Source organism: Colius striatus, chromosome 1 (genome assembly GCF_028858725.1).
Source record: "Colius striatus isolate bColStr4 chromosome 1, bColStr4.1.hap1, whole genome shotgun sequence".
Taxonomy (NCBI): Eukaryota; Metazoa; Chordata; class Aves; order Coliiformes; family Coliidae; genus Colius; species Colius striatus.
In genome coordinates, this window is record NC_084759.1 from 18242170 (window position 1) to 18269258 (window position 27089).

The window sequence follows — 27089 nt, forward strand, 5'->3', positions numbered from 1 at the left end:
GCTTTTCTGTTTCTCACCCTGCCCTGACAGTGAGTAGGCTCAGGAATAAACAGACAGCATGGCCAAGATAGCTGACCCTAACTATCCGAAGGGCAATTTAATAGCATAAACAGACCATCATACCCAGTATATAAACTGAAGGGAGTTGGTAGGGAGGTGTGTGTTGCTGCTCAGGCATCAGTCAGCAGGTGGTAAGCAATTGCATTGTGTATCACTTGGTCTTTGTTTGTTTATCTGGGGTTTATTTCTCTCTATTATGCTCATTTTCATTATAGTTATTAGCTTTTATTTAATTTTAGTTATTAAGCTGTTCTTACCTCAACCCACAAGTTTTACTTTTACCAACTCTTCCATACATGTTCCTTGTACCTTTGACCTGAATATTCTGTACTGATCCCAGGTTTAACAGATAATAAAATTAATATACTCTACTTTGAGGGAAGGGTGTGTGAGCAAACAGTTGCATGGCCACAACGAAACCCAACTGAAATCAACATTGTTTTAGTTCTCATACATCCAATTATCACTATATTTGTCTCAAGATCCTCTCACATTTTCAAGATAACATATTACATCTCCTCTCAAAGAGGTTTTAGCTCATCTCTTGAAAGATCTAAGCTCACTAGCCTCTTTCCTGTTTTAAGCAGATCTAATGGGTAGTCTCAGGAAAAAAAGGGCTAAGTTAGTAAAACAGTATATTTATTTCAATAAGGATAAGATGATGGGTCCCTCTCCATAATTCTAGATGGATATGAGTAGAAAAACGAGAAAAGATTTATAGTGAAGCAAGAAACTTTTGCATAGAAGCCACCAACATTTCATTTTCTAGACATTAGCACTCGTACAATGACTGGGCTTGAATTAACCATGTTTAAGAAACTCAGTTTAAAAGTTGATCACGTGTTTACAATGCATTTACATATGCATTATGTTAAAATGCATATATATCTTTATTTTACATTTCTTTTAACTTACCATTCTCAGCTGTCACTTTTGGTTTTGGTCCAGGAGTAACCATGATTTCCCTGGATGTCATTTCTGGTACCTTCACTTCATGATTGTCTTTAACCAACCTGAAAACAAAACCCCTCAATTAGCTCTCAAGTAACATGAAATCAAAATTAAAGCAATATTGTCAAGCTAATCACTTTTCAGTATTTGTTCCTCAACATACAAGTCAAATTCATTTCCTCAAGGATGATTTTTGTCATCGGATTTTTCATCTAGCAGCAATTTGTAGCACATAAACGTTCAGGCCATCTGGAAATCATCAAATACATGGAGACTCCAAGGCTTAAAAAAAAATCCAAAATGAAACAAACCCAGCCCCCAAAGGAGGTGTTCAGGGGAGGATCAATTTTTCTTTGTGTCAGCTGATCAATTCTGTATTTGGGTTACAGTTTATTTTATTTTGGAATGCCTGTTGCCAACAAAATTCTAAACAAGAGGAAATATTTTTGGCTCTTAACCTATTCACTTTATTAAGAACACAAAAGATTTTAAATTCCATTTTCAAGCTTGAATAAGATTGTTTTTCTTTTAAACTTTGCTGACTGTTCTGTCCCTTTCACGTGCTGATCCTTCCTGCCAAGAGGCAAGATGAGTGCTCTAACAAGCTATGTATTTGTTTCAACCTTTCTGATCAAACTGCCATCTAACTTTATGTTGCAAAGCAAATAAAACCAGTAAGCTGAATGACAGCTACACAACATTGTAACTCTCTATTATTATTATATCCTCTCACATATGCTACTAATTCTGAATCTATACACAACTTTAGCTTTTCTTTTAACTAGTGTGTGTCCACCTGTTTTTAACATGTCATCACTGTTAATATCCAAGAGCAATTGTGCTGTAACCAATTCTCAACAGAACTTTAATATTGCCATTAGAGGTATGGAAGATTGCTAGTGGGATTTGGTTTTGTATTACAGATAAATATTGCTAGTGGACTGTTTTGTTTCACTAGAGGCTACAGAAACTGAACTTATATTTGTGGATGTACTCAGTTGAAAATTCCAGCCATAATTAAAGCTGCAGATCACATATAAACCAGTTCTCATTAATTAAGAAAAAAAGTATGAAACCTCAAAAAGTTACAGATACCAAAAGAACTTAAATTGTGAGATAAGCTGAAACTATTTTCAAAATATTATTTGAGAGGAAATAATTTTTGAATTAGTATCTTTCAGGATTCATGACAGTGTTACTATTATTACAACTTAAATACTGTAGAGCTTTATAGACACCAGAGTATTTACATATCATCCAAAAGGAGAGATTCCCCAAACAAATTTGTTACTTTTCTCCCCAGTAATTTTAAAATTAAAAAAGCAAACCACCACTCAAAATTTAACCATTGCAGTAAAATGGATCTTTGGGGAATGAAGTCACTTAAGTTGGCATGTTTCTGAAGAAGTTCACACCCTTGCCTGTCTTGCAAGTACCAGGGATTTAAAAACTAGCTTTTTTTTGAGTATGGTTTTTGCTCTACGAACAATTTCTCTACATACCAAATATTTAGCTGTGGAACACTGGGTTTACGATCAGCTTTTAGAATGGAATGTGTTGCTAATTTTAACTATGAAAATATGACCTAACTACATTAGTAGTAGAGATAAATACTTCTACCGCTAAGGTGTTCTATACCTCACTGATGAAGTTTCTTTAACTATAACAGTGAAAATCTGTCTTTTCAACAGAAGACTGGAGTAAAAAGAGCTAACTGTGAGGTGAAGCTGGGTAACATAAGATGTAATATACCATTTCTACAATGAGGCATTTTCCTGAATGCTTTAGAAGTTTTTTTCCAAGTCTGTATTCCTAAAGCTTCTGAAACCTTTATATTGGCTACATAATACCTTCCGCAGACAACACATGCTCAAATGTAGCCCCAGGTTAAGGAAAGCAAAAGATCACAGATAAACTGTTCATTTTCCCTTTGAAAACAGATTGTGTATGGAAGATTCTTATCACGGTGCAAGCAAGGGAAGGTGTGTATCACGAACACGTTTCGTGGCAATGTTTGGCACTGCAAAGAGTATGTGAAACTGAATAAAGACATGGGACTAACCAGCTGGTAGATAAAAGAGATCACTTGCTTGAAGAAAGAGAAGAGCAATAGCAGCAAGAAATTAGCACAGCACAATGTAACACAGAAAATGGAGTAGAGAAACAATCTGGATTTAAGTATTTACTCACTTATTGCAGATCTGAGCAGTTTTACGAATAAGTGACATTGTATAATCTTCATTCAAACACATGGTATGCTCACTAATGCCAAAGTGCTCAAGTTTTGGTGTTGCACACACATAATCGTCCATCTGCAGCATACATTTTGGTGTTTTGGGTAAAACACGGGGGGTGTGTGTTTGTAGTGGAGTCCTGTTGTTTGAATTTCCTTGGCCGGCGTTTGCAGCTTGCTGCCCTTTCACTGCGCTGCAAGGCTTGGAAAAAGCATAGTGGGAAAGACCAAAGTCAGAGAGCTGGGGGTTCTGCAGCAGGTCTTTGGGTGCCGGTGGCTTCTCTGCACAGGCAGAAAGGTGAGGTACATCATCTGGTTTTTCTTCTTCAGGTTTATTCTGGACAGACACCACTGAATCACTGCTAACTTCTCCTTCTTCCCTTTCTGTTTGGGAAAAGTAATATTAATTAAAAAAGTCAAAAGTTTCTGGTTTAAGAAATGATAAAATAACTTCCCTCCCTATTAAGCTGTGTATTTATTATTTTAAATTATATTAATACTTTCATAAAAATATTCATTCTTCCATTTTAAAGTGCTGACTCTGAAGCTACAACAGCTCATATCAGGCTAAGTTATATTTACCATATAAGTCATACATTTGCTAACCTTCATTCTATTGGTAAACATTATTTCTAGAAAAAATGAAATATTTACTCACAAGTGGATGTTTAATAGGATTCATCTCCCTGCATGGAGCTAATCTTAAATGTATTTGTTTTTATTTCAGTGCAAGAGTGGAAATTAATTACAATGAAAACAAAAATTGTAGATAACTAAAAAAAGGGGTGTTTTTTTTAAAAGCAAGGACTGCACACAGTACTAGAATGCTTGCTCTTCAGAAAAACACTACTGAAGAAAGGTTATAAAGCAGCAACTAAAAAATTCATGAAACATGGTAACTTTTTAGATAACAGAGTCCACTGCAGAAATGACCAAACATGCAACTGAACATTTCAGTTGTTAAACTGAAACAGCTCAAAATAGTTGTGTGCTTCTGCATGTTGTAATAAGCGAGGGGTGGGAAGTAAGCTATTTAAAGTAACATGGCAGAGGCATTACCTTTTTATGTGTATGTATTATACACTCAGAGACACTTATCTATAAAAAACAAACATCTTAAAAAATGTATTAACCTTGTAGCTCTGTTTGGAGTCTTCTTTAAGGACATATAGAGGACGAGAAGGAAGGTACTCTAAAATTAGAGACATCTGCATATCTGGGTTAAACAGGTGTTGTAGCTTAACTCAGGTGAATATGGCCCATGAGCTTAATTTTAGTTAATGCTCAGGGGAAGGTAAAAGTGTGCCCTGCCAAAGGCTTCTGGAAGTCTGATTGGGCCATTGACACCACAAGGAGTATGTGTAGCACTGATGATGGCCGTAGTATTTTTAACTCATTTGGCAAATCTAGATTTTTCATGCAGGTGCATGTTTTTTTGGGGGAAGAGCAAGCTCTTTCTGACTGGATTAAGGATCTCTCACTCTCCAATGATCAAGTTACTACTGCTTGCCACCTGTCACCTAATGCCAGTATGTGTTTCTCTTGTCTCAGTTGTGCTGTGCAGCACATTAAATCACTACAGAGAAAAATCTTAATGTAAGTAAATGGAATAATCATGTATGAATATGAACTAATTTAGATGCATCTACAATAGTTTTCTATGCGTGACAATCTGAAGCAGTATAATTCTCTGGGTTATCAAGACACGTTTGTAAACGTGTTTTCTGAATATAACTATTACTGGAGGAAAAAAAAGAACCAACACACTAACTTCAGAGTTAGGTCTCCTGACATGCCTTGAAATTTTTGTATTTCACTTTATTCTTAGGACACCATCAGAACAGAATCTTTTACTCTCTAGATACTATTATAAAGCAAATAACATTGATGTACTTGATCTCTTTATTAAGAGAAATATACACATAGCTAAAGAGAAACATCTCAGAAAATTACATTTGTCTTCATGTACTGCATTGCCAAGAACTATTACCTGTAGCAGCATGTGGTTTGTCGTCATATTTCTGGAACAGCTCTCTTATTTTTCCAAGATCTGCAGCATTTCTTTGCATCAGTATTTCACTTGCCTTCATAAACTCGTCAATTTCTTGTTTTTCAGAGCAGCTCTTACTAAGACTGGCATTAACATCTTCCTTTAGGAGCAGAGCAGGGGAGGAAAACAGAAACAGTAGTTTTCAAATCACTCCACGGTAGCTGTCTACACATGAAGTGTTTTGGGAAATCCCTCAATTTAGATGAGGATAAGCAGCAGATTTAGGTCTTATCTACACCTGAAAACTAGGCTACAAAATACCAGGAATACATAGAGCATGAGTGTAGAAAAACTGACAAACATTAAGCTAACAGTTGACAGCATGGTGTAACTACTTACTGGTAACCTCTCAAACAAAAATATATGCTTTTACTCCATAAAAATATGAGATAACAGCATTTATCTTGGACTCTTACTCCCTATGTACAAAGAATTAGTGCAGAGCAGCTGGCAAACCAGACACTTATATCCTAGTTTACCTCTCAAGTATTTCTATACTTGGCCATTTCTGTAGCTCGTTCTTCCTATTTCTGTTAGAATAAAGAAAATCTTTACAGAAGTTTCAGTACCTTCAGCCATTGAGTTAAATTCGTGAAGTTTATTTCTTTCAAGTGCTAATCACTGAACACAAACAACCAGAGCTCTCTCTAGAGACCTGCTGCTCCCAAATCCTTTTCCTTATACCTATGCCTTGGCACAGCTATGGCTTCCCTGTTACCTTTGTCCCCTACTGAGCTGAGTGACCACAATGACTGCAAACTAAGTAGATTTAGCAGTAGGTATAAGTCACCCAAAAGTTTTTGGGTACTACCCTGACATCCACAGCCATTATGAGGACTTGGACATAAATGAATCAAATAAGGGTCAAAGCTGCTGACTAACAAAGCTGTATTATGGCCATAAGTTTATGGAGTATTCCCCACCAATTTTTCCAAGAAGGAAGAAAGTTAAGGTATTACCTTCAGTGCCCTCAGTTCACAATGCAGGTCATGTAAGACTCTTACTGGAGGTTCATCTTCATAGTCTTTGATACGCAGGTTTACATAAAATGGTTTGGAAAGAAAAGAGAGGGATTGGTATTTTAGCACGGAAGTGCATTCTACATGAGAATGTAACCTCCTATAACAGAGCTGTTGGAGTCATATCTTATCGAGAGTCAAGTCAGAGAAAGCCAAAGAGGAACTTCTTCACATTGGCAACATTGTGCAGCCCGAGACTGCAATTTGCACACTACACTAAATTACACCAAGAAAGTACACAGGCTTCCATTTCAATGTTGCAGCTAATATTAGAAAAACTAATGTGTCGCAGATGTTGGTACAACAAGTAGGTCCCTGAGCTATCAAGGATTATTTATGCTAAAATTTTATCTTTAAAGAGCCTACATTTAAAATAATAAAAAAATGGGGAGAAAAAAGGGTTTCAGGGGCCAGGCCCACACTCACCCGCGTCCTCTCTGCGTAGTGCCCTCTCGAGCTGCCCCGTCTCCTTCTCCAGGGTCAGAGCGAGGGCGCGCAGCTTCCCGAAGAACTCCGTGCACACGCTCATGGCCCACGGGGAACGGGGAGCGCCTGAGGGACGGCACCGCGCGGCCTGGGCCGCCGAACCCCCTCCCCTTGCCTACCCCCGTGCCACGCAACCGGCCGCGCGGAGCCGGGGCGGCAGCGGCTCTGAGGAGCGGAGCGGAGGGGAACGGCCGCGCAGAGGGAGCCGGGCGAGCCGCGGTAACCGTCCCGCCGGCCGCGCGCCGCCACCTTCGAACTGCGGGCAGCGCGCGCCCCATTGGCGCCGCCAGGCCCCGCCCGCCGCCAGCGCTCGCGAGACAGCCGCGCCGGGCCGCCCGCCGCCGCCATCTTGCTTCCCGCCGAGCGGGCCGGAGCGCTCCCGGCAGCCGGTGAGACGGGGCGAACGAGCGGGAGGGGTGTCGCTAATTCAGGGTTCGGAGCACGGCTGCGGCAGCTCACAGTGCTCCCTTGTGTTTCCTGGAGAGTTGGCCGTGGTCTCGCTCGGGCTGGCCGAGCCCAGGCCCAGAGCCGGCAGCTCACCGCGCTGGGCAGCGGGCAGGGGGATGGTTCTGGGTGGGCCGCAGCGCTCCGCCGCGCGGGCCGAGCCCCGCTGAGAGCTGCCGGGTGCCCAGCGGCCCGAGTGGCCTCTGTGGCGCTGGACGGGTCCTCTGGGCGGCCGCGGCGGGTCTCTGCCGAGGATGCAGCGGGCACAGGCCTGAGGGCGGGCGGCCGGCACTGCCGTGGAGTTACCGGAGCTACCCTGCTCTCCCTTGCTGGCAGGGGAACCAGAGACGGAGGCAGCCCTGGCCCCGCGAAGCCCCACAGCTTCGCTAATAAATGGATCAGAGAGAGAACAGTAGCATGCACCGTGGGAATGGGCTATGGCAGGGCGGCTTTTCTCAGCAGTGGTACTAGTTTACGCCTTGTTAATGTGCTGGGCTGACGTTTTAGTTGATGAAAATAAAGTATAATGAGAGACCTAGGAGTTAGACATCTTAAGGTCTAATAAACAGGTTAATAAGGAGCATTTATGTCAAATCTAAACCAAGTTTGGCCTTTCCTGCCTCTTTGGCACATGTTTACTATGCTAGATAATTGTATTCTCATAAGTTTATGGAGAGACTGTAGTTCAAGACTTAATTCTGTGGAAAGGCCAGTATCTAGAAGATCTTCTGGTTCTAGAAGGTGGACCTGTAAATACTCTGTTTTGACAACACAGTCAGCTGTTTGAAGAAGGAATGAATGAATTGAATCCTGCACTTAATTGTATATGGGACTGGATTTTTCATTAATTTATGGAGGACAGGCTTTAATCTCGATGCAACGATAATTGAGTAAACTGTTTAGCTAAATAGAGATTGCCATTTCCGTTTTCTGCTCTTGGGTTTCCAGTATGCTGTCACTGTATTGCCTAGTGTACGTAATAGCGGTTGTGGGGTTCTGAGCACCAGCTCCAAAGCAGCCAGCCAAAAGGCAGCAGAGTAAATGTGTGCAGATTTTTCTTCCCATTTTTAATTTGTGTGCCTAATGTAATGAGAATTTTTGTATTTTTGTCTATATTTTAAGGCGTCATGTTCTTAACAACAGTATTACTCCGAAAGAGCATTCCCGGAAAGCAATGGATTGGCAAGTACAGGCGACCAAGAGTGGTTACCCTTGCAATGAAGCTAGCGATGATCCGAAGGCTGGAAATTGAAGCAGAGAATGAATATTGGCTGAGTCGACCTTACTTGACACGGGAACAGGAGTACAAACATAATACAGAAGGGAGGCTTGCAAAATGGGAAGCTTTCAAACTCATGAAGAAAGCCAAGTTCCCTAAGCACAGATATATCAGTGACGATTTGAACCACCTAAACGTGACGAAAAGGTGGACCTCTTGAGGAACAGGCCGTGTTTGTATTTGGCATGTGTCAGGCACTGCCATGGGATCTGTCGTTGTACTTGTGGCGGTTTCGTAGCTCAGTATGAGGGCAGGTGACAAGTGAGGCTTTGCTGTGGTGTGTTACCATCTTACATTAAAGCAATCCTACGGAACGGTGTATGTTTTCTGATTATTGTCACTTTAAGGAAGGGCAGTTCTTTCCGTGGTTCTCCTCTGTCATCTGCACACCCTCTGTTCTTCAGTGTTTTGCGTAAACCAGCGTGAGCTGCCAAGTGCAATTTGGTAACCTCTCCTTTGGGTTCCTACCTGCCATTGTGCCCCTTCGCTGATTTCTGTTTGAAAGCTGGGAGGACCCCACTGCTCTGTGGGAAAGGGCTGCCTGCTGCTACTCAGGTGGCTCTTGCTGGTCACCTTCCCTTCCAAAGGGCTATTGCTCTGCACATCAAGGCTGAAACTCATGGGAGATTGTAAAAAGTTTTGGTTTTTTTTAACTTTCTGGAAAGAATTGAATTTAAATACCAGTGTCAGCTTGGGTGTTGTTGCACTTGACAGGTTATTTCTGATCTAAAAGGACCACAGCTGATTCCTGTGTGAGCAGCAATCTCATTTCTCAATCATATTTAGCCTCCTGAAGGAATAGAATCAGCCAAAACTCAAGGGGATCGAGTGCACTCTCAGTAAGTTTGCAGATGTTACAAAGCTGGGTGGGAGCATAGATCTGTTTGAGGGTGGAAAGGCTCTTCAGAAGGATCTGGACGGGCTGGATTGATGGGCTGAGGACAACTTTATGAGGTTCAACATGGCCAAGTGCTTAGGTCCTGCACTTGGGCCACAACAACCCCAGCCAATGCTACAGGCTTTGAGATGTGTGGCTGGAAAGCTGCCCAGAGGAAAAGGACCTGGGGATGTTGGATCAACAGCTGCCTGAACGTAATCCAGTAGCATGCCCAGGTGGCCAAGAAAGCCAAGGGCATCCTGGCTTGTATCAGCAATAGTGTGACCAGCAGGAGCATGGAAATGATTGTCCTCCTGTACTTGGCACTGGTGAGGCTGCACCTGAATGCTGTGTTCAGTTCTGGGCCCTTCACTACAAGAGGGACATAAGAGGTGCTGGAGCATGTCCAGAGATGGGCAAAGAACAGATGATGGAACGACTTATCCTGGGTGCTGTCACCAGTAATTTAGAGGACAAGGGGGTCATTAGGAGCAGTCAACATGGCTTTACCAAGGGGAAGTCACGTTTTACCAAGTTGATAGCCTTTTATGAAGATGTAAGCAGCTGGATAGATGGTGGTAATGCAGTGGATGTAGTTTACCTGTATTTCAGTCAAGCATTTGACACCGTCTCCCACAGCATCCTCACAGCAAAACTGAGACAGTGTGGGCTGGTGATCAGGTAGTGAGGTGGATTGTTAACTGGTTGAAGGGAAGAAGGCAGAGTTGTGATCAGTGGGCCAGGGTCTACTTGGAGGCCTGTGTCCAATGGAGTCCCTCACAGGTTGGTGCTGGGACTGGTACTGTTCAATATATTGATGCGGGAACAGAGGCACTGTCAGCAAGTTTGCTGATGATACTAAACTGGGGGGAGTGGCTGACACTGAGGAAATGGCCTCAGATTGTGCCAGGGGAGGTTTAGATTGGAGATGAGGGAAAAAACTTTTTCACCAAGAGGGTTGTTAAGCACTGGAATGGCTTGCCCAGGGAGGTGGAATTTCCATCCCTGGAGATACTTAAAAGCCACATAGATAAGGTGCTGAGGGACATGGGTTAGTGATGGGCTTGGCAGTGTTAGGTTAGTGGTTTGTGAAGGTCTTTTCCTACCAAAACAATTCCAAGAGGTTATCTATCTGATTTCCCCTCTCAATATCAAGTGACGCGGAAGATAGATCAGGAGTGAGCATAATCTCAGGTTAGTTGCAGCTGGCGTGTAAAACCTGTGGAACAGTTACAAAATGTTGCCAGGTCAGCAGTTTTTCCCACTGATCTCACACACACATGCTATAGCTAAGCAATTTTCACAGTTTTTCACGTACTTTTATTAAGTTGATGTTGCATTCACTGATGAGTTCAAATGTCCATCCATATTTTACCACTTTGGAAAAGAGGCTTAAAATGGTACAAGTCTTTTTATTTAAACATAAACTATACTTCAGAGAAGTATGAATGAGCCCAAACACTCATGTACAAAATCCTAAATGCACTTTCAATGGTTATAAATGGCTGAAGAGAACATTTATGGAAAAGTACACACACGGGGAAATTGCACAATACAACTAAAACATGAAGGAACTTCCAGGCAAAGCAATGTGAATTTGTATTTAATTCATTTATAAAAGCCTATTTTAAAAAGTTACTTCAAGTATTAAACTATAAATGGCAACACATTTTCTCTGTGCATAGGACTAGTCCTATCTGTGACATACCCAAAAAAATACATGTGTCATTATTACATACATTTTTTACACTTCACCTTAAATACAGCTCATTGCAAGTTTAGGCAGAACAACTGAAAACAACTATGTGGAAGCAGAAGAGCTGGGATGTTGCAATTAGTGCAAATGTTGGTGACCGTTGCTGGCAAATACAAAAATAATTGCAGTGATAACCCAGGGACGTTGAATTCATCCAAGGGAAAAAGGGGAGAGGCGACAGAGTGGGATTGCTGCCTCTTCCTGTGACAGTTTTATGATGGTGGCAAAGTGTCCTTCAGAAAGAATTGAGTTTTTCACAACAAAGCTGATAGCAAGTAGTTAAAGGACAGGACAAATCAGAGGGACAGTGCTACAGGTGCAGGCTGTCAGATAAGCTATGTAAACAGAAGGGAATCTGCATGTCACTGTTAACACTTTGGTGCCCATAACGATGATGCCAGTGCTTCATCGCTGACACATCTGTGCAGCTGCTGAGCATGTTTCTCGGGGTGGGGATGGGGGGGAGCAAGACAGAGAACCCCCCCCCCCCCCCAAAAACCCCAAAGAAACCAATCCTGTAAACATTATCAGACTTCACTACCTAATGGAGACAAGATTCAAGTAATTGCTGAGAAAAATGCCTGAACTGCTAAACACATATAAAAAGCTGTTCTGTATATACAAAATAAACTGATAGAAATGAGTGTAGTAAACATGTTCAGTACTGTAACAAAACACTTCATCTGCAGCAGCTCTCTTTGGTGCCTTTTAGGGATAAAGGAGCCTCCCATATTGTACCTGGATATTTTTTTAGGTACTGTGAAAGACCTGATCTGCACCAAGTGTCCACTCTTTGGAGCCTCTCTGAATGTGTACCTGTAGCCCCCCAGTTACGTACAATTTTAGATTATGTCCTCAGAGAACATTCACTACGACCTCAAAGGTGGGTTGGTTCTTTCTTTTGTCATAAATATGGTCAGTTAGTGCTCCAGATCTAGGCAGATCTGGTGATTTTATGCCAGGGTCGTTGCATCCCTTGGTAACTGCCAGACACTAGTGCTGCTGCAAGCACTGCTTTTTGGCTCCTCTGGGGACGCTGGTGAGCTACGATGAGGCCACACTTGAGATAGCTGCATATTGAATGGTACTGAACTTATCTAAAACCTCCAAACTCCCGAAGATTATTTTTAACGTTACAGAAGAGACATGCGAACGACAGAGGAAACAGCACCTGAAAGCTGTAGGTCCTCTGGAGAACAGGACCAGTTTCTAAGAATGGCTTACCAAAAGTAGCTCAGTACCTGAAAATTCCACACTCGAGGGGCAGCTTTAACAAAAATGTTACCGTAACTTCTACTCGAATCACTGAGTGCCTAAACTCCATCTATGGCTATTGAAAGTGGAAGTTTTTAGTCAAAAGCTTGTAATGCTTCTAACCTGTGATACTGCCATCTCGAGATAATACTGCAAAGTCAGTTATGACAGAACCTACACCTCTTCTTGCCTTCTTCCCTTAGGATGCCTTTGGTAGGAGCAGCAATTATGTGAACAAGTAATTGTAAGGAAAAAACCAACCAGTATGAGCTGTGTAGTTCTAAATATTTTCTACTTATGGTTCTTCCTGCCTCATTCACAAAGTGAGGTTTGTCATCAAGACACTTCAGAAATCTCAAGGAGAAATCTTGCCCTCTGTCAGTCTCACACCTGGAGCTCAATGTAGTTTTGTGTGTGTGACTTGTTTGGACGTTGATTTTTTAAAAAGAAAAAACAGTAAGAAAACTAAAGCATAGTTTCTATTTGCAGCCAACAGCAACTATCCTACAGTAACTACAACACTATTTATGGCTTGCAATAGTAATTATTTTGATGACTCAAAAAACTTAAGGGCTGTTATTTTTAGTGATAATCTAGGTATTTTCAAGACCCCCCACTACAGAGCAGGTTAAAGCACAAACCCCTCATGTATGACAGGACCCAGTACCCAGGACAGTTGTTTTCCCAGGATCCATCTCTACTCTGGCCTCCTGAACAGGCCGGGCTGCTCTTTTCGCTGCAGTTACTGGACGTTTTCAGCTCTTCAGTGCATGGGCCAAAAGGGCCCATTCCCTGCAGCTCCCCTGCCTCTGCTGGTAGCAGTGCCTCAGTCCACTTGCAACCCAGCCAAACAGCTTTGTCCTCACTGGCTGTTTAATTCCTGCTTTGCTCCCTCTTTTTGCCTGTCTTACTGTGATGCAGCACAGAGTACCCTTGCTCATGGCCAAGCAGCTGTCAGGACAGAAGGTACCATCCTGCCACCTTAAGACAACAAGATGTCCTGCAGAGCCAGGCCCTGCCAGGAAAACCTGACCCAGGCTCCCCCCTTGGTGTGCCCTTAGAGTTCATCTACCACAATTCCCTTGGAGAACCGAATTCCTATGCACCAGTCTGAGGTTTCTCTTGGTAACTTGACGGGGGCAGGGAGTTGTGATATTTGAATTATGTTACTATGTTTCATATTTGTCAAAGTGACTTTTCAGTCATGCCTGCTTTTACACCAAGAGTATCCTCAGCAGACTGCTCTCCTCCTTTCCTCATCCAAAACACAGGAAAAATCTGGGACAAAATGTGCCCACAATCTGCATAAAGATGTCAGAAATGTCATCTCTTCATGAAAAGCGACAAAAATGTCCATCAGATATACCACAAACTGTTTTCTAAAGACCAGCACTTGCTAGAGAATACACATGGAGTTAGCCCCATCTGTTTACTTGCAGTTTTTCCTGCAGATTAACTATCCTGACTTAGGAATCAAGTGATACTAATGTTAGCCTACAGAGGATACAAGGACTTTGCCAGTGGTGGGGAATAGACACGATGCTGCTGAGTCAGTGATACTCACTCTGCTGGAGACATCACTCTTGCTCCTAGTTCTGCTAGCCAATGACTGTGCAACGTGTGTGTTACCTCAGCTGTAACACAGGGATGCAGCAAAAGCCAGGTGATATCCTAAGCCCTCCACTACCGTTCCACCGGTGTTTGGGGCTGTGAATTTTTGTATTCAGAACGAGCCATCTGAACTTGCAGTCTTCTGTCGCTGTTGTCTTCCCCAAGAAATTTTGCTGGTGCAGTACTGCTGCCAGCTTATATTCAGATGAGCACTTCTCACTTGACATTTGAGAAGAAAAAATCCCAGAATTTCAGACTAATGTTTAGCAAACGTTTTTCTAAGTTCTGAAGTTAGCAAATGCAAAATTGCTTGTACAGAGTTTAAGAAACATTCTGCAACTTTTATGAAACATGCAAATTTGGACCATTCCTTCTGTCTCAAGAACATCCAACACTGACCAAATCCTGTTCATGGTTCTCAAAACGGTCCTTGTTCTAGAAGATTAGTATCTCAAGAGAAATTTATTCTTTCCAAAGACAAAAAAAAATACTTGTTTTAAACCTTACAGTATATTTAATCATAAACATATTTTACTTAAGTGGCAATCAGTCTGGGAGAGAAGCCAAACAAGTTCTTTCAGTCCAGGTCATCAGCTCAGCTACTGCCTTCGGTCTGCATTGCAAGGGCTCAGGTCTACTTGTAATCAGCATCAGCTGAACATCGAACAGTTACAGACATGAAAAAAATATTTATCTCTTTTTCCAGGTTCCAAACTCCAATGCCACCTGAAGATGAGTTAGCAGTCTTCTTTAGGGAGGAGTGAGAGCAAAAAACCCAAACATGTTGTTGGCTGCAGGCCCTGCACTTCAGAGGGACTTTATTCCTCCCACAGGAAACACCTTTTGTCTTTTGTGAACAGGTACATCACTGCACAGAGCACTCAAATTGTCACAATTTCAGCATCACTTGAAAGTGGCAGGCTAAAGCACACAAATTTTCAGTGTATTAACACAGATGTATGATCCAACACTAATTTTCTCATAAGTACTTGGTATTTGTTTAAATGGTACTTCAGAACCAATAAAAACTTGTGCCTTTATTAAAAAAGATAAAACAAAAGTATAAAACAGCATTTAGAAACCATCAAGAGTCCCACAGAAAAAGCAGTACTCTTCCAGTTCAATTTTCTAACAAGATGCAACGGCAATAAGGTTTTTCTCAGGGGTACTATACCATTTTGTTACTGCCTCATACAGAACATTAACAGAAAATGTAACAATGGTCAATTCCTTTTTGGGTTGGCTTTTCTCTGTGTGCTGATAACTGTTGGACGAGTTTGCTTCGTTCAGCTCTGTTCTTGATATGTTAAATAAATCAAGTTAAAATGAAGAGGGGCTCAATCCTACAGCAAAAAAGCAACACCCTTGTAAAAGGCTTTTACGTTGTGGGCATTGCCTTGCTCCAAAGCACAGCTTGTAGAAGGAATCCTCAGTCCCAGAAGACTTAGAGAGCTACAATTACGGAGCAGAGTGGTTTAGGAGGAGGAGAGGTGAAGACACTGTCCAGTCTCTACCCCATGACCTGGTGTCTGAACTTTGTATAATCACACCTCAGACTCAATGGCCATGTTCTGGATTGATTTTTCTTTTCCTTTTCCTTTTTACTTTCATTCTGTACCCTGGAGACCTGCTATGGAGGTGACTTCTGCAGTGCCTACGGTATGAAGTTTGCCCGTGGGGAGGTAGGAGTGTCTGCAATCTACCCCACCACTGCAGCATAACAGAAATGCATAGTTCCCACTCTGGACCTTGTGCATCCAAGCAGGGCACTTCAGGATTTGGCCCTTTGGTAGCAGTATATAATTCAGTGTTGCATAAATGCACATTAAGAATCTTAAGGCATCAGTCTTTACTTCCCTGCTCTGCAATAGTGCTTACAAGAATCCATCATACTGTGCAGAAACTTGAATTTCTTGTCTCTTCCTAAAATGTTCCATTTTTAACTGATCAGCTTCTTCCAAATAAAATTAAGTAATACTCAAGCACAAAATGTGTTGCAGAAACCTAGTAAAACAAAAAAGGTAATTAATGGAATTATACTGTTAGCTTGGAAAAAAAAAAAGATCCCAGTGCATGACAGGAATGCAGCTAGGTAACATGCAACTTACAGACTCCAGATCTGGGACAGCAGGTAACATAACAAACTCACAACTAGCTTCTGAGACGTGTGGGGTTTTTTTGCTTGTTCTGGTTTTAAGTCTCTCATGTTTTACACTGAGAATGTCAAGCCAGTACTACTGACCTGTGGCTAAAGTCACTTGGATCCCCGACTGGCAAGAATTGCTCATTCATTTTGAATTAAATTGGCAGATATGGGGACAAAAATGATATCTATCCAGGTGAGGCTAAGGAACTGCTGGCTGGGGGATTACAAATCATGCTATTTTATCCAGAATAATCTGGGAATTTTACTCATCAGCTGCGACTTGATTGCTTCTGCTGCATGTTACAGGCATAAAATTGAACAATCCAACTGTCGGTCTGTTATAGGGTATACGGAAGAGCACGGAACAGATGTCGGATCCCACAGCTATTGCATAGTTGCCTACTTTCTGGACTGAAACCAACCACCTCAGCCTACTAAAACTGTGATGGAATCCAACTGAACTCAGAACAGCTGAAACACTGTGCTCCTCAGCCATGATTTGAGACAGCACATGCCAAAATGCTTTTGTCTTGGGTACAATTATGCACTATTTATTTGTACAACATACAAAACCACTGCAGTTTGGGCAAGTGTGACAAAATCCACTATTAAATCTGGCCTGACTTCAGGAAGAGAGGGAGGATAGAAAGGAAATTAATCCAAACTATTATCAGTTAATTGTTTAGCTTAAGCCAGTCACTTTATGCTCTCTCTATAGGCAAGTGGAAAGGCCTTTCTGTAATACCTTATATCAAAGGCTGCTGAGATGAACTGCCCTCAGAAGATATCTATTCCTTTCTGTGAAGTATAGAAAAGCCTTAGTATCCTGTTTACATATGTCTAGAGGCTGAAAGGAGTCCCTTGCTTGGGACATTAATTTGCACATTTAAGAAAAAGAAGGGGAAAAAGAAGGGGAAAAAGAAGGGGAAAAAGAAGGGGAAAAAGAAGGGAAAAAAGAAGGGAAAAAAGAAGGGAAAAAAGAAGGGAAAAAAGAAGGGAAAAAAGAAGGGAAAAAAGAAGGGAAAAAAGAAGGGAAAAAAGAAGGGAAAAAAGAAGGGAAAAAAGAAGGGAAAAAAGAAGGGAAAAAAGAAGGGAAAAAAGAAGGGAAAAAAGAAGGGAAAAAAGAAGGGAAAAAAGAAGGAAAAAGGCAGAGAGGATGTGAATGACTCAGCCCTCAGCATCTACAGTTGCTACCTGTCGAAATAAGATTTGTTTCTGTTCCAGAGAGAAAAATTTAATGGGAGATAATAAGCTCACCGCAGCAAGAAGCCATGATAAAAGAAATCCAATTTAGGCACTGGAAATACACCAAGGGAAGTTTCATATATGCAGCAGCACTCACTGTATTTCCTAAATGCAAAGTGCTTGCAGAGCTCTTACAGACTCATAGAATTGTTTTGGTTGGAAAAGACCTTTAAGATCATCGAGTCGAACCACTGACCTCACACTGCCAAGCCAATCACTAACCCATGTCCCTCAGCACCTCATATATGCTTCTTTTAAATATCTCTAGGGATGAGGACTCCAACACCTTCCTGGGCAGCCTGTGTCAGTGTTTAACAACGCTCTCAGTGAAAAAGCTTTTCCTAAATCTAAATCTCCTCCAGCACAACTTGAGGCTGTTTCCTTTTGTCACTTATACTTGAGAGAAGAGATCAACCCCCTGCCTCCCTATAACTGCCTTTCAGGTAATTGCAGAGAATGATCATGTCTCCCCTCAGCCTCTTTCTCCAGACTGAACAGCCCCAGTTCCCTCAGCTGCTCTTATGTAAAAGATCATTGTCCATGCAAAGTGTGATGAAGCAGCCCCTATGCAGACGCCTCTATTTACGTATTGACCTTCCTTCCTCACGTGCACACAGCATCTTACACTGTAAGAGCAGAGCATGGCCCCGGCAATACACAATTAAGATACAGGCAGTTAAGGAGCTGTTCCTTAAGAACAGCACTTCCTCAAGACAGCGCTTCATCTTGACACCGCCTATTTAGCAGATGAGATTCTTCTTCCTGGTCACGTAACAAATCCAGCACTACACACTTCAATCTAAATTACAGGATTAGTCTGACTCATCTCGGATCTAGCCAGCCCATGTTTCCTGCACTACAGCATTACTCCCATTCTTGTGTTCTGGACAGCCATTCTGAGTTTTATTTAGACTTTTCTATTACTCATCCAACATCAGAGGACTCCTCTGCACTCCATGACTTCAAGATACCTATTTTACATACATATACAGAAATGGCAGTTAGTTATGTTGGTCTTACCTGTTTCTCATTGAGATGCTTGGTTAGTAATAAGCTGAGATCAGCTTTCCAACGAAACTATAATATGCTTTTTTGCACCTAAAATGTGAGAGAATCTCATTTTTTGGTTTTCACAGATTTGCACAATGAATAACAACGACTTCAAAAACATAAAGCACATTTATCATGTCATGCCTGTTTTAGAAAAATAGTTTCCTCCTCCTAATCAAACATAAAAAGATCCAAAATCTCAGAACGGGAAGTGAGAATTATCTATCCGTTATCTGAGTCTAATAACTCAGTCTGGAACAGAGTACGAGATACAAGTTAGCCTTAACTTATACACATGCTGACTTCATTTGACAGAACAAATTTTCTTCTACTTGACCCCAGCCAAGTTCTAAGGACTTTTTATGCCTAAAAAAATTAAAATAAAAAGGGAGAAGCCCACCACAACCAAATCCACAGAATCATCACAAGTGTTCAGCCCAGGCTACCTGATTTAGCGTTTTCCTCTTCAGGGCCACTTTCCACCCACTGACTGTCGCCGGCTAGCAGTCGATTTTGTGATTCACTCAGTGGTCGAGTAGGAAAAGATTGATTTGCTCCAGAGCTGAAAAGTAAGCAAAGTCAACAGGGATTCTGTAACAGCAGTAGCTGCTTATTTCAGACATTTCTACACTAGCGAGTCACATAAGAGCAAAGTAAACAAAAAACCCCTTACTCTGCCAACTAAAAATGGCTTCCTGCCCTCAAACTCAATTCTCCTATAGCCTTGTTCTGGCCAGTGACACAGGCCACTCACAGTTCTAATGAGAAAAAAGCACAGACTGATACACAATAAATAGTGTACTGACAACCGTGCTATTGCCACAGAGGTAAAAAGAAAAGCTAACCAGTACTATCTGGAAGAATAACTTAATGCCACCTTATCCCATCAGTTAATGCTAGGGCTTTCTGCTGAACACCTTCCTAATGCAAACATGGGTCCTGCTCTTGGGTCAATGCCACAGGTTATGTTGCACTGGAAGCAATTTCCTCTCAGACTTGAAACTCCCCCACCCCTGCAGTGTCTGATAACTCAGGTGACTGCTGTTGACAGCAACCTTCAGCTACAAATTCACCAAACTATACAGAAAATATCTAAAATGGCAAATGTAAACATCTCCAGAAGTTTCACATACTCCTCTGTCTTTGAATCTAAAACAGGCTTCCTGTGAAGACACTGAAAACATGCCAATTTGTACGGATAAAAAGTAATGAGGTAAACCCCCTCCACAGCCACAGTGATATACTTCTTTTGCAAACTGTGTCTCAGTATCCCTTGTTTAAGCATGCTGGAGGAAGTGAAAAAGAAAGAATACAAACACCTTGCCTTTCTCTCATTCAAAAAATATTATAACCTTTTTTTTTTCTATGGACCATTATTCAGTCTCCCCAGGACTTTTTTGATTATTGTTCAGAGGCAGTAAATTCTCTTTGTATTACTGTTTCCTTAGAGCCATATCCCTCTGTTATAGGTCAAAATCAAGAAAAAGCATGAAGCAGCACCATTATTTAGTTTTGGTCCGTCCTATCCTTCTCCGAAGACTTACAAACTCACTCTCAACATGACAAGAAGTATGAAAAATTTAAAAGAAAAATATGGCATCAATTTTTTCTCCAGATGAAGTACACAACAGAACAAAATCAGTATCTTAAATGCTATAGTTACCTTCTGGTAGGTTCATTTTGGCTTGAGACAGTAATTTGCTCTGGATCCATAATTACCAAACGAGTTGGAAAATTACACCCGTCGCCCAAACTAAACCAGAAAAAAGAGTCTCAAATCACTGTTTGTAGTCGACTTAAATGAACTGAACACATACCCATGCAAAAGGCAAACGCTATGGGCTCAAATCAATTACTTGGGTGCAGCACTGACCTCCATACTTTAGCAAGGCAATTCTACCACTAAGCTGGATGACCAGTTAATTACATCATTGAGCTGAAATGATTCCCACCCTATCACTCAGTATGGATTGCTGAGCACAGCACCAGACTAGGTGTTTCAGAAAAATCACTGTTTTTGTAGACTGTAGCCCTAGTTTTTTCCCACACCACCATGCACACATAGACTATCTGGTATTTACAACACCTGAAGCTGTAGCATAAATAATACTCTGGTGGCCATGTTTCCCCTCTGTCCACCATTCTGAGGTTAGCCAAGCCTTCTTTTAAAGCAAGTTTAATCTGCATATAACGTGGTGGCGAAACAGCCTGATCCATCTATGACAGAGCTTCTGTCTTTAACCATGAAAGGTCATTGTAGTTGAGCAAACAGCTGAGGCAATTCAAGATCTTGTTATTCCCTCTGCCATCTTGCTGCCAGACTTCATCTTCACAAATGGACTTACCAACCTTCTAAACTGATACACAGCCCCCAAAAAGCAGTGGTCCTACTTTGTTCAGCTGACTTTTGAGAGTGGTAGAAGTGGGCAGCAGGTCTGTCTTGCTTCATAAAGCTTCTCTGACACTTGTCTGCAAGTCCTTAACACTGTTCTCAGATGAAGTTTTAAAACCAGTATTTTGCATTGTATTATAATTTTTTTTTTCTCTGCTGCTTATTTACATGCACTTTTTCCGGCAGCTTTCAATACCAAAACTGTCATCTGCAGCAAGAGGAAAGCTGTCAAGTGTTTTCAAAGGTAAGAGGGAGTGTTTTTAAATCGCTATTGTTTCAATGCAGCTGAAGTTCAAGCATTTGGATCTCTTGAGTTGCTGATTTCTGCTCTATAATGAGATGCTAACACTACCACCAAAAGGTGTGCAATTTTCTAAAAACACTTCCTTAAAGCTTTCCAAACTTCCATATTTAGTAAGCCCTAATCAATGAAACCTTTGAATGAAAGCTCTTTGCCTAGTTTGGTCAGTTTTCTCCTGCACATTTCTCATCATGCAGGACTTAAAAGTTGGCTTTTCAGTTGTGCTTTGTTTTTTTGGAGAAGGAGAATCAAGGTGAAAACCACAGAAAGAATTTATTCCCCAATTCATTCCCATTCAGACTGAATACCTTGTAAAGATAGGGAGAAGCCAATACTTCTTTTCATCTCCAAAAACCTCTCTGAGATTTTTCCTCCATCCCAGAGAAAAGCCATTTTTATCAGGACCATTTCGAAATGTGGGTGCACGGAATGTTTCTGTAAAAGAAAAACATGCAATATCTCTAAAGTGATACAGAGTCAGAGAAGACAAATAGACTCAGACTTCCCTACTGTGTAAACAGTGTCAGGTAAGCTGAGATGATCTTGATGTGTATTATGGGGAAAAAGGAAAAAAAGAATAAGCTGAGGTAATCAGAGAGAATAACAATAATAAAAAAATCACAGGATTAGTCACAAAAAATAGAAAAGTAAGTAATGTAAACAGAACAGTAATCTTTCCTTCTTTACATTTAACATGAATTCTGAGACAGAGCTAAGCACCATCAGCATGCAAAATACGCCACATCCCTTACTTATTGATGGCTATCTCTCTCCCTTTGGCCTCTGAAGCTTTCCTCTTCTGGATGCAATTTACCAGAAGCACTACTAGACCTAAACCCTATAGGATAGCTTTTTCCACTTCTACCAAGGTCTGAAGTTGAATTAGGAGCATCCCCTCACATCAGAGAAAGATGAGAGCTATTACATTAGAAACACTGACCCCCACCATTTTTTCTACTCAGTCTGGTTACATCCTTGGCCAAGAACCAAGAGGGCTCATTTCTCTCCCCAGATCAACAACTTGTCTTTTTTGCAATCTTGATCTGGAAAGTAAACAAAGTACTGACTGTATTGCCAATTATGACCAGGTATGACTTTTGGGAAAGGAACATGCTAAAATTTTCTTCAAAGGTAGAAGAGTCTGAGAAAATCCCGTAGCTATAGATATGTCAAATGGACAAGGACTCAAACAACCTTCTCATCAAGCAATCAAAAAAATTCCTGTCCTACAAAATTCTAGCAAGATGAAAATTATTTCACTTTTCATCACCCTGGCTGTTTTTGAGGCAGGAAATTTAACTTCTGTTGGAAGGTATAAGATTTTGACTGATTAATCTGTGGAAATATCTACCAGTCTCTATCCCCCTTACCCCACAAAGAACGTTTTCAAAAATGCTTTAGCAAAAACTTTGGGTATTTTAACTAATGCACACAATTTGCTTATGCTGGCCAATGCTATTGAAAACATCTAGGCACAGAAATTACAGAAACCTCTTATATTATTTGGGAAACATGCACCGGTGCTTCCATTTTTATTGCACTGCATTTACAAGCCACTTCTTAATAGGGAGGTCCATTTTATTTTACAGGACTTAAGGATGCTCTTTTGGATCTAGCTCAAAATGTAGCATGTTCATATACAGTAGAGCCTTTACCTTGGTTGGGGCCACTCAGCTTCTCAAAGAACAGGGTTAGTGGCAAGTAGCAACTGTGTCACATACTCAGCACTTTGTATACAAAGCACAACAAAATAGCAGAGTGCCTCAGATCTCAAAAACACAAAATAAATGTTCAGAATCCGAATGCCTGGCACCAGCAGAGAAGGCCTAACACATGCTTCATTGTCCCATACGTTTCACCTTTAATTACTTTCCCCAAACATGCTTTGTACTTTAAAATTCTGCTTATACGTGGTGGCATATCCTGTAGGTCTCACATTCTCATCGACATGCTGGTTTTCTGGACAAGGAACAGTTCTGTATTCCAATTAACTGACCTATGGTTGACCTGTTTTTGCCAACTAGCCAGCAGTGGTAGCTGAAGAGTGACAGTATGCTGATGAAGAACATGGCTGCCACAAAGAAAAGGAATAGTACGTGGAATTTTGCATGGGTATCTGGCAATTCATTCTGGGGAGAAAGAGAGAAAGAGATTAATACGTTAACACTTTTTAGCCCCTGATGCAGTATTACTGCTAAATATCTTCTACTACACCCGTACTGTGTCACCTCAGTTTTCACAAAGAAAAAGCTGATGGGTTCCCCCTTCCACCCAAGTTTAGTAGCATGAGTGCCTACAGTCATCTGTTAGTTTTTAAATGCACGGTAGGGGGCAAGGACAAAAAAATTCCTATGCTAAAAAAACTTTAACAGTGCAGCCATGGCAAAGACACACTGGGAAAACATGTCCAAAGTAACTTTCTTTGAAGGAAAGAAAACACAATAAATCCATCCAAACCCTTTCCTAGCAAGGTAGTTATACTGAGCCTATTTCTGAACAGATGTAAGGAATGTAAAAGGGAAATGGCTGTCATATTGTGTTTCCAAGACTGAACAACTCCTAGACAAGAACTGGGGTAGATCTCACATTTCTGTAAATTGACCTGTAAAGGTTTAGGCAAGAATCAGCATCTACCTAGCAAAACAAGTTAGCCATGTCTGACCAGGCAGAAGTTATTCACCAGAAGATCTACATGAAAAACGGCAATTTCAGTACAACCATCATATTAAAAAAAATAACCTCCCATGCATATCAGATATTTGATTCCACCCCCAACCCCAACTATTCTTAGGCTTGCACTTGCAAGAGGCCAACGGGATTCATAACAATACTATTCCAGTTCTATATCCTCAAAATCACAGTACTTAAGTAGTTGACCTTTAACAGCACTATGAAAGCAGAGAGGCTATTTTTCATTTAGCTGTTTAGTTAGCATTATTGCCATGACTTTTTCCATTAGCTCATTCAATATACCCACTTATCTGAGGCTGGGGTTTTTTTTTAGACTAAAGCACATTTCAATAAGATCAAGTGCACATAAGTACATCCATAGCCCTGTACACTGTGGATATTCACAGGCAGCTGATTACAAGTCTCCTCTCTGTGGTGGCGTAACTAGCTACCATGAATGACTCAATGAGAAAAATTATAGCAGGAACAGTATTTAAATAATTACAGCAATATTGGATTTTACCTTTGGACAATTCTCTGCAGCTTTCCTGCGGCAAAGCTTTGCGCAAACAAAGACAATTTATTAAACACTAGTATTACGTTAAGACCAAGTGTTTGAAAACAGCACAGGCTTTGTTAAGAACAAAATGGTTGGGGTGCACATGTGTTCTTGGACTTGCCAAGTTCCAATGCCCATCAGCAGCCTCAGCCCCTGTTCTCCAACAGAACGGAGGAGAACACATAAGCGCACACTCCTAACTTCCAAGGCATGACATTTTTCCCTGAAGTGTGGAAGTCCTGCTATTCAGATTGCAGCTGGATCACTTTCAAGTGGTTCCTCAGCTTGAACAGCATGACTAAACCAAGTGCATTCTTTGTTTTCGTCACATATAAACCTTATGTTAATATTCTGTATGATATAACCACTCATAAAGGTCTGAAAAACTCAGAATACTCCAGAGATAGAAAGAAGTACTTTATAAATCACAAAATCTTTCTGACTTCAGAACATATCCACTACCACTAGAGGTAGTTTCAGTCAAACCATAAAAAACTTGCCATTCTTTGTACAGTTTTCTTTGTTTTAAAAAAAAAAAAGAACCCTTAACACACAGTATGTTTTTTTTGTTCTTCCCAATATCGTTCAATACTGAGGTATGTTTGTGGGATGTATCTTTAATATAATATCTGAAATTGAAACCAGTACTTAAGAAAACAACGCAAGAAACACAAAAGCTTAGTTTAAATTAGCTTTTAAATTCTAAACTTTATATCTAAAGAGCAGTATTAGCTATCCTAGCTAAGATGTTAGCACTTCATGAATCTGTTCTAGGCAAGATGTACAGATTTTAAGTTACTTTAATCTGTGTGGAAAGCTTAGGGAGAGCCCAAGCAAGTACTTTGGAGTCAGGTAGATACACCTAGCATTTTCAGAAATGCTGGCTACCACGAGATAATGTTCCAGTAAGCAAAAGATAGCAGAATCCAGCTGTATGAACTGCCACCTAAGTTCAGTTCCCTTATTTACTGCTTCTTTTTTTTTCTTTTTAATGCTGTTTTGCTTGGACATTTTTTGCAACAGTCCCTCTTCCCCCTGCTGTAAAGATCTGGTGTGTTTTGTGATCCCTTGATATCAAGGCTAGCAAAATGCATACTCCAATTGCTGCTTAGGAATAAGCTTCATGTTAAAGCTTATTGAGGACTCTTCCTACCTCAGAGCACAGTGCAGTGTTCTCCAGTTTCCTACTTAATTTTTGTAACTTCTATTTCTATGACTCTTTTGGAATTGCATATTTTTTAAAAAATACTTCTTTATAAAGAATGTTCAGGAGTGTTGATTTGGAAGCTCAAAGAGCAGTAGCAGCATGTAAGTTTGTTTCAGTTGCATCTTCCAAGAACAGCAGCTCTATAACCCAGAGGTGGATTTTTTTGAAGTAAGCATGATTAACCTGCATGATCTCCAGGGAGCATTTACCTCTTATGACTGCCCTGTTTCAGCTACTGGTGTTAAGCTTTTGAATGACAGTTGCAGAACTGAAGCATCTTTCAAAAATGCCAATTCCTTCCCGGAGAGAAGCATGCAGGCTCTGAGTGTATCTAACAGACTTATTCCCAGTTGTGTTTGAGCAGCAGTCCACATGCCACAGCATGTGAAAAGAGTGAAACTTCAGACATTAGTTATATAAAATCATGCTCAGCAACAACATAGAAGCAAAGACTCGCAAGTGAGAGAGCTGCAGAGCTTACAAAGGGAAGCAATTAGCACAATAAAATTTGGGTTACTTAGCACACCTAACAGCTTCAAGCCAGTTGCTATTCTCAAGAGTCCCCTACAAACTCCTTCCCAAGCAGAGTCATTTGAGCACATATCAGGTCACCAAAATCACCTAAACAAAACTCAGAACAAAAAAAGTGCTGTCAGCGCCAGATTCATTACTCATCTTTTAGCAACTAGGTTTAGCTTAAATCTAGAAAAGCTCAGAAGACCTGGTACATGTCTTCATCTGTATAAGCAAGAGGGATGAGTTCTAACAAAGGATCTGGAATCGCTCTTTTTTTCTGTTGTTCCTTGGGTTTATTTTTGTTAATACAACAAAAGTTTTGCAGAAGTGTATGCCATCCACCTGGAACACATATCACTGCCTTGAATTAGCTGTACTCAGGACTGACAAAATAATTTGGAGGACCATTGAATCCAGGGAAAACAGTGGGAAAATAAACAGGTTTCAAGTGGAAGGGAGTGCAGTAAGAATGAGAGAAAATAGAAATACACACTGGGAAGCACCACCCCCCACTATGTAAACAAGGCATCAGGACTGGGCATTCAGCCAGTGCTGTTGGTGTGTCAAATACATTTGGTTAAACTCAGGTTTTATCTGCTCATCTTCAACAACTTCCCAGGTGGAAATAAAAATTTCCTGAGTATCAGAAAGTAGATATGACTATGATAAAAAAAGGAGTTACTGATGTTCCTTTATCTACAAAACAGACTTCTGCAGACATCTGCATCAGCCTGAAAGCCTGTGGTCAACATTTACAGAAGGTGTGGTTGTCCCACCACTGTATAAATGGTACCAAGGTCTTTCTTCAGCACTTTTGCATAGAGCATAAAAGACACTAGGTAAATGTCTTGCTTGTGCAAATGGGAAACACAGAAGTGCTGGGTAGGTGTGCGTGTCTCACAATGCTTGCAAGTATCTGTATATGTGTGTTGTGTCTAGGCAAGAAGTATCAACAGTGCAAAATTATGGATTGATAAAATCTG

At 41.0% G+C, this 27089-nt stretch overlaps 3 protein-coding genes across 6 annotated transcripts in view; 1 reads left to right on the forward strand and 2 right to left on the reverse strand.

Moving 5' to 3' along the window:
* Nucleotides 1-8841, forward strand: part of MRPL57 (mitochondrial ribosomal protein L57) — a 22735-nt gene extending 13894 nt beyond the window's left edge. The window contains exons 1-2 of one of the 2 annotated variants that reach the window (XM_061992627.1): nucleotides 7107-7188; nucleotides 8366-8841. In XM_061992627.1, the coding sequence (XP_061848611.1) occupies nucleotides 8371-8682 (312 nt within the window). In that variant the 5' untranslated portion in view covers nucleotides 7107-7188; nucleotides 8366-8370 and the 3' untranslated portion in view covers nucleotides 8683-8841. Of the gene's footprint in view, nucleotides 1-7106; nucleotides 7189-8365 lie in introns of those variants that run through there. The other variant, XM_061992635.1, reaches the window with a different exon arrangement.
* The window catches only part of SKA3 (spindle and kinetochore associated complex subunit 3), a 21036-nt gene extending 2557 nt beyond the window's left edge, over nucleotides 1-18479 (reverse strand). For 2 of the 3 annotated variants that reach the window (XM_061992581.1, XM_061992572.1), the window contains exons 1-5: nucleotides 6740-6959; nucleotides 6254-6318; nucleotides 5235-5394; nucleotides 3202-3628; nucleotides 976-1073 (exon numbers count right to left, since the gene is read on the reverse strand). In XM_061992581.1, the coding sequence (XP_061848565.1) occupies nucleotides 976-1073; nucleotides 3202-3628; nucleotides 5235-5394; nucleotides 6254-6318; nucleotides 6740-6842 (853 nt within the window). In that variant the 5' untranslated portion in view covers nucleotides 6843-6959. Of the gene's footprint in view, nucleotides 1-975; nucleotides 1074-3201; nucleotides 3629-5234; nucleotides 5395-6253; nucleotides 6319-6739; nucleotides 6960-18431 lie in introns of those variants that run through there. The other variant, XM_061992589.1, reaches the window with a different exon arrangement.
* The window catches only part of ZDHHC20 (zinc finger DHHC-type palmitoyltransferase 20), a 51442-nt gene continuing 34956 nt past the window's right edge, over nucleotides 10604-27089 (reverse strand). Inside the window, exons 9-13 of the mRNA XM_061992603.1 lie at nucleotides 23151-23283; nucleotides 21463-21589; nucleotides 20125-20214; nucleotides 18908-19023; nucleotides 10604-16024 (exon numbers count right to left, since the gene is read on the reverse strand). Of these exons, the coding sequence (XP_061848587.1) occupies nucleotides 15999-16024; nucleotides 18908-19023; nucleotides 20125-20214; nucleotides 21463-21589; nucleotides 23151-23283 (492 nt within the window). The 3' untranslated portion in view covers nucleotides 10604-15998. The remainder of the gene's footprint in view (nucleotides 16025-18907; nucleotides 19024-20124; nucleotides 20215-21462; nucleotides 21590-23150; nucleotides 23284-27089) is intronic.